Below are 11,102 nucleotides of genomic sequence, written 5' to 3' on the forward strand. Positions count from 1 at the left end.
CACAAGACTGTTTCTTTGTTTTATTACGACACTGAATGAAGCCTCAGTATGCAATCTTGAGTGTCAGATCCTACCATCAACAAAGACCAAAATATACATAATGTATTTACACACATGTATGCCACACACCTATTCTTGAAATTGCTTTCATTAAGTTAAATTAATTTTTTCTTAAGATAAAAAACAAAGCTCTTAATACCGCGTTATTATAATAACTAGAGACATATCAAAACTCATTTATACCAACATTTCAGTCAGTGTGTTGCAGGATTTATCAAAAGAAGAGTCAAATATTGACCAAGTAAACGCTTTGGGTCACCCTTATATCAACAGCAACCTTTATGTCCCCCAAAAAGTTGTTTGTGTAAGCACAGAACAAAGATAATTTAAGCAGAAGTAAACATCATGATATGAAAAAAGATACAACAAAGTGACATGATGGCACTCATGTCCTCAACAGGATTCAATGCAGGTCATCCGCCCCGTCACTAGGAACCCGAATCAAATTCCCCCATTGGCTGGAGGAGACATTACAGCTTATAAGGTCACGGGCAAGGTTACCAAAAGGAACTATAGGCACGGGTTAAGCAGATGGCTTGTTCTATTCCCGGAGAATCACCCAAGCATGTCGTGATGGGGGAGTCCTTGTCCTGCTGCTGTGTCCGGTTTCATTCGTCGTAGTGAAGTGAAGACAGGAACTTGTCTACATCCAAGTCATGGGGGAAACAATCCACAAGTTTCTTCTTTTCCTGCACATTCAAAACAATCACATGGAAAAACAAATTATCCACTTCACTCCCAAACTCTGGAACACCCTACCAGGAAATATAAGAGGCGCCATCTTTGCCTTTGATTAGCGTCCCTGTTTGACTAAGACCAAATGAGTTGGGGGAAGTTTTGGATGAATTAAATTAGAAAGACAACTGCACTCTTAGTATTTCTTGGATGGCAGCCATTGTTACTCTGCCCAAGTTCATCCACCGATCTGTAAACGTGGTCTCAGGTTCGGGGTCACATGGGGACACCCCGGGCAGACTGCCAGTCTATAACAGGACCAACACATCTAGACACACACTGACACCTACAGAGTTTCCAGTGCGCTTCCTTTATTTTGTTGATATTTTGGATCCATTTTTAATCCGACATACATATATTTTTATATATATTTATTTTTAATGCTATTTTATTTCTATTGTAATGTACAATGCCTTGTCTTTATGTTGCTGCAATGCAACTAAATAAAGTACCAACCTACAGTGGGGCAAAAAAGTATTTAGTCAGCCACCAATTGTGCAAGTTCTCCCATTTAAAAAGATGAGAGAGGCCTGTAATTTTTATCATAGGTATACCTCAACTATGAGAGACAGAATGAGAGAAAAAAATCCAGGAAATCACTTTGTAGGATTTTTAATGAATTCATTGGTAAATTCCTCAGTAAAATAAGTATTTGGTCACCTACAAACAAGCAAGATTTCTGGCTCTCACAGACCTGTAACTTCTTCTTTAAGAGGCTCCTCTGTCCTCCACTCGTTACCTGTATTAATGGCACCGTTTTGAACTCGTTATCAGTATAAAAGACACCTGTCCACAACCTCAAACAGTCATACTCCAAACTCCACTATGGCCAAGACCAAAGAGCTGTCAAAGGAGACCAGAGACAACATTGTAGACCTGCACCAGGCTGGGAAAACTGAATCTGCAATAGGTAAGCAGCTTGGTGTGAAGAAATCAACTGTGGGAGCAATTATTAGAAAATGGAAGACATACAAGACCACTGCTAATCTCCCTCCATCTGGGGCTCCACGCAAGATCTCACCCCGTGGGGTCAAAATGATCACAAGAACGGTGAGCAAATATCCCAGAACCACACGGGGGGACCTAGTGAAGGACCTGCAGAGAGCTGGGACCAAAGTAACAGAGGCTACCATCAGTAACACACTACGCCGCCAGGGACTTAAATCCTGCAGTTCCAGACGTGTCCCCCTGCTTAAGCCAGTACATGTCCAGGCCCGTCTGAAGTTTGCTAGAGGGCATTTGGATGATCCAGAAGAGGATTGGGAGAATGTCATATGGTCAGATGAAACCAAAATAGAACTTTTTGGTAAAAACTCAACTCGTCGTGTTTGGAGGAGAAAGAATGCAGAGTTGCATCCAAAGAACACCATACCTACTGTGAAGCATGGGGGTGGAAACATCATGCTTTGGGGCTGTTTTTCTGCAAAGGGACCAGGACGACTGATCCGTGTAAAGGAAAGAATGAATGGGGCCATGTATCGTGAGATTTTGAGTGAAAACCTCCTTCCATCAGCAAGGGCACTGAAGATGAAGCGTGGCTGGGTCTTTCAGCATGACAATGATCCCAAACACACCGCCAGGGCAACGAAGGAGTGGCTTCGTAAGAAGCATTTCAAGGTCCTGGAGTGGCCTAGCCAGTCTCCAGATCTCAACCCCATAGAAAATCTTTGGAGGGAGTTGAAAGTCAGTGTTGCCCAGCGACAGCCCCAAAACATCACTGCTTTAGAGGAGATCTGCATGGAGGAATGGGCCAAAATACCAGCAACAGTGTGTGGAAACCTTGTGAAGACTTACAGAAAACGTTTGACCTCTATCATTGCCAACAAAGGGTATATAACAAAGTATTGAGATGAACTTTTGTTATTGACCAAATACTTATTTTCCACAATAATTTGAAATAAATTCATTAAAAATCCTACAATGTGATTTCCTGGATTTTTTTTCCCTCATTCTGTCTCTCATAGTTAAGGTATACCTATGATAAACATTACAGGCCTCTCATCTTTTTAAATGGGAGAACTTGCACAATTGGTGGCTGACTAAATACTTTTTTGCCCCACTGTATCTATCTATTTAAGACAATGCTCAACTTTCAGAAACGACCTCTCGAGGGAGCTTTTGGATCTCTCAGGAAAAGGGAAAACCCCCAAAAGCATAATAGGGTTTCTTTAAGAGACAGATTTAAGTGAGGTTGTATGAGGTGCTTATCTCACATGAGCAGTTTGAATAACAGGGTATTGGTGGATTGATAGAAAGTTAATCTGATGAAGGATTTCTTGTTTGCAATGATTGAATTGTCATTTTTTACGATCCAAAATATAAAAAGATCTTTTGTTGCAGCTGTTTGAATGACAGGACATGGAGCTTCCCTTTGTCTCATTTAATAAAATGTCTTTAAAGTTAAGAGTAAGTAGGAAACTTCACCTTTTAGCTTGTTTGCATGTTTGCATTTTCCTCTGATTCCTGATTATTAGACCAAACGATTCATCGAAAAATAATGAAAATAGTCTTGATTTAAATTCCTATATCTAACTAAATCTGAAAACAGAATAGTGATGAAGCAGAACTTGTCCATTACAGAAAACAGGGACAGTTTTATACCCCAGAACACATTGTAAGCATGGCAGATCCCTGTGTTGTACTCACCCGCTCTGTGGTTTTGCTGGGAGACTGCTTGGTCTCCTTCTTGGCCTGCGGGCTGGCTGTGGGAGACGACAGTTTTCGTTTCTTTGAGTTCTTTGAGCTCGTGGGTGAGTTTTCTCCCACTTCTTCCTGACGCAGACTGTCCTTCAGTGGCGTGCCCGTCCTGGCGATGGCGGCGCGCGAGAGGATCATGAGAGTGTGGGCGGCCATGTTGATGCTGTTCTCGCTGCCAGCCTCACTGGCCGGGCTGCAGGTGGGGACATCCGGGGTGGTGGGAGGCAGAAGATGTTTGGGAGTGCCCTCTCCGTCTCTACCTTTTTTCAGTCGGGAGGGAGTCCTGGGACAATCCGCTGACTCCTCCTGGATGTTGCCTGGGGTGCGGGGGAGACTGTGGTCTGTGCTGGCTGCTCCAGGCCTCTTCACAGCGGTGGAGGGAGAGTGGAGCCCCTGGATGTCCTGCAGCATCTCTGCCGCCTGTTTAGCCAGAGAGCTGGTCTTCGAGGGGGCCTTAGAAGCCTTGGGTTGAGGATGAGAGGCCGGCTGGGCGACAGCAGGAGGGCTGAAGTCCCTTAACGTCGTGGAGGATGGTGCTGCTGGCTGCTCTTTCAAGCTCCCCTTCACTTCATTCTCCTTGTTAGCGGTGACATTTGGCATCTCCTGGGAGGTAGTCCTCTTTTCTGAACGCCCCTCCCGTGTTTTTCCAGAAGCCTTTTCTGCCGGTTCTTTCCTGCTGCTGTCCTCTTTCTCCTTTACAGTTCCTGACGATGACCTAGAGTCCTTAGCTTTTGCTCCCTTACCCTCCTTATCATGACTGTGCTTCCTGTCCTTTGAACTCCTTCCAGATTCTGAGTGTTTCTCAGTCTCTGAGGCCACCCCCCTACTGGTACTGGCACTCTGTGGCTCTTGGTTTTGGACGCTGTGATCTTGCTTGTGGGAGATCTTTTTTAAATGACCCTTCTGCTGTGGTGGTGTGGACTTCTCCGCCTCCTTCATGAAGCTCTCAGCTGTGTGGGAATCTGCTGAGCATCTCACCGGCTCTATCCTCCTCTTGGGCTTGTTTCCACTTAAGATGGAAGGATTTGTTCGAGTCACTGACTGCGTGGTGTCCTTCTCAGCCTGCTTTACAGGTCCTGATGGAGATGTGGTTGTAGCTGGAGGTTTGCTTCTCCTTGTTGTTTTGGCAGTTTGTGGTTGAGCTTCTGCAGAAGAGTCGAAACATAAAATCCTCCTGTGTTTAGGAGCCTTCGATGCATCCTGCTGGACCGGGCTTTCAGCCAAAACAGGTTGCACCGATTTACCAAGCGGGTTTCCAGTGCCTGGAATTCAGAGAAATAAGGTCAGAGAAGTAAGGCAGTGACATAAAAACACTGAGGACAACATCAAATAAAAAGGATATCATGTATTTATTCACCATAAAATTGCCAACAGCTATCAATGCTCAATATTATTTACAACTTACCTGCAGGTAGAGACTGTTTGAGTACCACTGTGGGAGACTTGGGCTTTTCTGACTGCTGTACCAGTACCGGGTTCTGAATGGCAACAAACTGTGAAAATAAGTGTATTGTTCTGGATAATGCTTAAAGTCTACAACCCCTTAATGCAGCTGTTCATTAAAACCACAGACCATACGATTAAAAAGTCTTTAAAAAAACTTTTTTTGCTTATTGTTTCACTGAAAATAGCCATGAAGGGAAAACGTGTTGATTATTACAAAGATGTTACCTGATTTGAAACCATCTGGACCGTCCCCAGAGAATTGGGCCCCATGACTGAAACAGGAAGCATCATGGGCTTAGCTGGTGATGGGAGAATGAGCGTTGGCACTGCACGAAAGAACAGATTTAAAAGAACAGGGTTAAGCAGCAATCCTTACATTAGGAATAACAAAAGTAACACTTCCTCAACCAAAAAGTCCCTACCGCTCAGGGCCCAATAAGAATCTGTTACATTGCAGGTTTCAGGAGAAGCGTCCTAACTACAGGAATTGAGGAATAATAAAAATGCAAATAAAAACGTACAAACTGAACTCCAAAAGCTGCAAAATAAATGAGTATATTTTTGATCTATTGAAATGAGCCACTGTGGTCTCTCACCAGTTGAAATGCCTCGAGAGCGTGTAGGTGTGGTAACCCCGTACTGGTTGTTGGGCAAAGGCTGTCCCATCGAGGCCCCAGCAGGCAGCAGCACCTTTCTGTTCGGAGCATCTGCAGTCGGGGGTTCAGTCACAATGAAATAGCTGGTGGCGGCTCCTTGCAGGGCGGGGTTAGCTGTATCCAAGGGCAGCTGAATGATGTAGTTTGGCTGGGCCATTGACGCCCCTCTTAATGGAGATGCAACGACAGCCTTACAGCCCAGAGGACTACCATGAGCCTCAGAGTTTTGTAAGCCACAAACCGCCAGGGCAGCCTCGTCCAAAGTAGCCCTCGGCGTGCCGGGACATCTCAAGGTCTTCACTGGAGAGGAGAGATAGATGGTGGGTATCTTGTTCCCGGTTATGCTGGGAATTGCCTGACTGGAGGTCAGTTCTCTTGAAGAATCCTCATCCTGGGTCTCGCTGATGATGATCTCCAGAGACACAACGTTACTGGAGTCCACTGCAGCCTTGCTTGGAGGATTAGGTGCTAAACCAACTGGGGCACAAGAGGAGGTGGGTATGACAGGGAGGAGGGAGAGGGGTGCAGGTGTGAGCGCCGCAGAGGTAGTGGATGAGCCGGTTGTTGCAGCAGTGGATGCAAATGAAAGTAAGGCAGTGGTAACCGTGGCACCGCCGGAGACGGTTGTGCAAGAGTCGTCTTTAACACCGCTGAAGAGAGGCGGGTGAGGTAGGGCAGCATTTGACGTTAGAGTGTTGTTCAGTTCTACTTGTAAAGGAAACAGAAACCCAGAGGGAGCTGGAGCAGGTTGCACTTTAGATCCCTGTGCTTGTTTTTGCTCCTGGTTTTTGATAGCGGTTGCTTCCGGCACCGCTAATGCAAAAGCAGCAGAAGAAAGACAAGTTGATCCAGTTGCGATGGCAGTGTCTATAATGTCTGACGGAGGGGGAGGAGTATGCAGCGGTTCATCGATATCCATCGGTGTTCCAAAAACACTGTTGTGGAAAGGAGTGAGTTTTTGTTTTCTGATCGAGTCTCCCGTGTGGCCCCCGTGGCTCACTAACAGTTTGGCTGAGCTGTTTTCAATCCGGGATGTTCTTCCGCCGGGGCCAAGCACCTTCTTCAACAAGGTGGGGGCGGCAGACTTCCTGGTCTTGCGCTCTGGTCCAACTCTGGACTTCACTGTCGCTGTATCTGAAGCAGTAGCATCTCTTAGTGCAGTGCCTGAAAAATCAAACAAAACAATATAAATAATTGTTGATTTGTCCCTTTCTGTGTTTTTCGTGCAACTCTGTGCTCAGTATGGGTATAGCAATTTTAGTTTTATGTCAAAAAAATCCACGTTATCAGTTAGCATTTGATACAAAACCAACATGTTATCTATTTAAAGAGCGTCTCCTTTGATACTGGCCATTCTTGAGAAGCTTTCTTCCTTCTGAATTTGCACGAAAATTATAACTCAAACGTTACAGCACAGTTTTAATGAACATGAAGATCGTCCTCCCTTCTAAACTGTTGAATCAAGAAACCTGTCTGGACCTGAGATAACAGACAAAAATGAAAGATGTCATCCCTTTCCTTCCTCTGAAAGCCTATCAGATTTAAAAAAATACCTGGATCATCATTTTGAAGTGGTCCGACTGTAGCTGGAAGTCCAGCAGCAATGTTCTCTCCTGGATTAATGCTAATATCTCCACCAGCTTGTTCACTGTCAGGAAATCTGGTTTTATCTGCAAAAAAAAAAGATGAAAACTGGGTGTTTTTTGGAAAATCTTTACATTTATTTCACAAAAAATAAAAGAGGAGCATTTAAAAAGTTAGTAATTGCCATGAAGGCCAAGGTTACTGTAATCGAAGAGCTCAAAGAGGGCATGAAAGGCTGGATCCGACTCTGTTTGCTCCAAAATGTCATGCATGGCATCGTCACTCATGTGGATTTCCCCCTGTACCAGAACACAAGTGTCAGGGGATAATGAAACGGGACAATAAGCACAGGTTAATGTAGTCGACCAATATTCATGTTTATGAGGAAAATTAATACATTTGCCTTTCATGATACGAGTATTTATAGTATTTCAGCACCTGTAATCCCAGGATTTCATCTATAGACTGGTCTGCCTCCACTGTACTCAATGGGGCCTTAGATGGTTGTGGTGGCGGCTCGCTGAGAGAGGAAACAGAGGAAAGATTAGTCTTTGCAGTCATGTCCTGACTTTGAGTGATCATGACAGAATCATAAATGGTCTATTATAAGGAAGTAATACAAACACAGTGAGGCAATGCACACTGGAAACTCTTCACTTACTTGGCGAGGATTTTGTTGATGTTTTCAGCGAGTTTCTCTTGTAACGACCTGTCCCCCAATATCTTATCACGGGCATTTTGTATCACGATTTGCTGTGAAGGTATTCAGAGAGATGATGTTAAAGATACTCACTCAATTCTTCACATATATTTCCTAAAAATAAAATGAATTGAGCATGAATTCCGTGCTACAGATGGATTACATGAGTGAGGAGTCTCTTTGTTAGTATGACATTCCTCCACCTGCAGAAAGATCTACTTACAGGAAAGTTTTCATCTACAGCCTCTTCCGTTTGGGGTTCTGCGTTTGGAGTACTGACTGTCATGGCATTGGAGCCACTCTGAGCCCCCCCTCTCTTCCTGGGGGTGTCCCTGAAGGTGACAATAAACAACATAGAACTGTCAACTGTGCACTCTTATAAGAAGGCCTACTATTAACATCTTCTACGCAAAAAGAGAGCAGTACTGTCAAGTCAATGTGGGTAACTGGGACAACATAGTCCCTCTTGATTATGGGTTGGCTTTAACTTCAATAAAGCAATAATAGTTATCATTACCATTTCCGTCGTCCGGGAGACATTGGGCCTTGGTTTAGCCGATGATCTGAAACGACTATCTGTACAGGTGAATCCCCTGTAATAGGCACATGTCATACATCATACAAAGGCATAGTTTTTGTGATTAATGACAGCTTCCAAACAAGTGAAAATACAAGGAACTAATGGAGGTACATTCTTCAAGACTGTGGTTCAAAGAAAATAGCGCTCATATGAAATGTTCTGTTTTAGCTACAGTCTTAAACAAAAAACCTATATGGAGTCCTGCATGTTTTGTCATACTCACTGGGGATACTTAGTAAGCGGGTGACATCTTGGATCTGCTGGTTTGTGCCACCGCCGGCAGTCGCTCGGGTGTGTGTGGTGCTGTAGCTCACGGGGGTGGAGTGGCCCAGCATGCTGAGGGAGATGTTTGCAGGGCTGATGATGGAGCTGGCTTCAGACACTGAGGAGCAGAGGACACTACTACTAGCTGAAGTCACGGTCAACACCTGCTGTCGGGCCATGTTTGCCACTCCGATGCGTGAGCGTGCTGCAGGAAGAAAAAGGCTGATTAATATAAAGCAAACCCTGGTCAACACAGAATCATTGTACGACCGCCATGTATGGGTGGGTAGGTAGGTAGGTAGGTAGGTAGGTAGGTAGGTAGGTAGGTAGGTAATAATGATGTACATTAAAAGTGGATTCATAATACGTTAGTAATTAGCTGGGGTTAGAGTCTCCAGTATTCAACACTTATCACTAGCACTTTAATCACAATAAGCTTTGAATTATGGAAGCTATCTTTCAGGCAAATGTAAGAATCGTATCACAAACGCAAAGATGTAGGGGTATAAACAATAGCATATTAAATGTAAATGTGAGAAGAGACTTACTTCTTTGAATGGAGGATATAGAAGGGGAATTCTGTATCGACCTATGTAAAATGTAAAGTATAATAATGAAACAATACGAGTGGTGAACACAGCAGAAAACACTGAGATTTGACATTGTTGTCAGTTCACTTCAAATTGTTTTAAGATCTTGAAGATAAATACCTGATCTGGTTGAGCGTGAAATCCAGCTTTTTCCATAATGATGTCATCATGACAGGCACCTCATGAGAAGACTCTTTTGAAAAACAACAACAACAACAAAAGCATCTCACATTAGATTCAAATGTATTGTCATATGCACAATAGCTAAAGTGTATTTTTGGCAATGAAAATAGTAAGTCCCAGGGTCCTCTAACAATACTTTACCTAAGACATTAAGTATAAATAATACAAATACAAATAATCATAAAAAGTAAAGAAATAAAAATAGTGCAAGAAACATAATAGACCAAATAAGATAGATATCAAATACATTAAGATAAAACATACTGTATCATTTCATAAAGGCTGTGCACTTTCACCATCTATAAACCAGTGGATATATTGAAGGAACAGAGGAGTGTATAATAAACATGCAAGTGGTGTCACTTCACAGAGCTCAGGGTTTTTTTAATACAAATATATATAATGTGTCAGATAAGCTCACCTTTTGTCTTGGTACCGACATACTCGTTTAGGATGGATGTTAGGCCGTTCCCAAAGAGAGACTGTGAAAAATAAAAACAATGAATCACAGATGCACCTTTGTATGAGCATGACATTTAGCATTTAGCAGTTTGTGAGAGGGTCGAATAAAAGACATAAGAGGCAGACTTACAAAAACACAAGCAGGAATATTCCCATCTTCCGTGGAGTGTTCTGCATACTCCTTCAGGTTGGGGCTCTCATGGATGAAAGCTCGGGATGTCGAGGACAGTCCCTCTTCTTGGAGGTAGCCTGGAGGAAGGACATTAACCAACATCCAGTTTTTTGTTTTTTTTAAAGCTCCAACTGTAGAGGTGGAAGAAATACTCAAATCTTGTACTTGAGTACAAGTAGAAATACCAAAGTGTAGGAACACTTTGGTAAAAGAAAAGGTCCTGTATTGTAATCTATCCGCATAATTATATCTGCATGAGTACTTATGCTTTAAGTATATGTTGATGCTTTATTCCTTTTACTTGAGTAACACTTTGAATGCAGGACATTTAATTCTAACAGATTATTTCTACACTCTGGTACTTCTACTTAAGTCAAATATCTGAGTACTTATCCCACCTCTGGTTCAGTGTCATTGTATGCTAACAGCTACAGCTACATCTCTGCTACACCAGACTCACCCAAAACAAGCCTCGCGACGTCGGACGGTAGCAACATGTCTGCTTGTCGGTTGATACAAACCGACCCCGGTTAGCTGTATAGCTCCATGAACAAACAAAGTCTCTCTTTAATCCGTTAAATCGCGTCAAATCAATACACCTTCACTTGTGTTATTGTGAAGACGACTGTCGCTTTCTCAAAAGGCGGGGAACTCAAGTATAACCCGGAAGTTTCAAAAATAAATCCGGCAATTAGAATGCTGGGAGTTGTAGTCTAATTTGAAATGCTAAACACATTTTCACCATCCATGCATATATGTACATCAATATGAGTGTAATACATCGAACAACACTCACACATGCTATTAATTCCCTTGAATAACATTTCATCTAATCAAAAAGTAAGTTTATTTTAACGTGTTCACTAAAGTTACCGGACTCACTCGCTCCCAGCTATGACCAGGAAGTGATGTGGCCTCATCACTGCTGATGCTGGGGCGGGAATTTCCTGCGTGGTGTACTGCTTATGAGTGC

At 43.2% G+C, this 11,102-nt stretch overlaps 1 protein-coding gene across 2 annotated transcripts; it reads right to left on the bottom strand.

The window, feature by feature from the left end:
* Window positions 1-6: 6 nt before the first annotated feature.
* npat (nuclear protein, ataxia-telangiectasia locus) lies at window positions 7-10,765 on the bottom strand. Of its 2 annotated transcripts, none has more exons than XM_063907793.1 (17): window positions 10,590-10,765; window positions 10,088-10,206; window positions 9,917-9,977; window positions 9,433-9,505; window positions 9,271-9,311; window positions 8,682-8,927; window positions 8,396-8,471; window positions 8,102-8,210; window positions 7,840-7,931; window positions 7,617-7,698; window positions 7,381-7,477; window positions 7,148-7,264; window positions 5,535-6,758; window positions 5,164-5,264; window positions 4,898-4,970; window positions 3,442-4,754; window positions 7-749 (listed from the first exon to the last, which is right to left on the bottom strand). In XM_063907793.1, exons 1-17 carry the CDS (start codon window positions 10,624-10,626, stop codon window positions 669-671), a joined length of 3,942 nt encoding a protein of 1,313 aa, XP_063763863.1. In that variant the 5' UTR covers window positions 10,627-10,765; the 3' UTR covers window positions 7-668. The 2 variants fall into 2 exon arrangements, with proteins under 2 accessions (XP_063763863.1, XP_063763862.1); XM_063907792.1 differs by having other exon boundaries at window positions 4,898-4,985.
* Between the last annotated feature and the right edge of the window lie 337 nt (window positions 10,766-11,102).

The sequence above is a fragment of the Eleginops maclovinus genome, chromosome 18, assembly GCF_036324505.1.
Source record: "Eleginops maclovinus isolate JMC-PN-2008 ecotype Puerto Natales chromosome 18, JC_Emac_rtc_rv5, whole genome shotgun sequence".
NCBI lineage: Eukaryota > Metazoa > Chordata > Actinopteri > Perciformes > Eleginopidae > Eleginops > Eleginops maclovinus.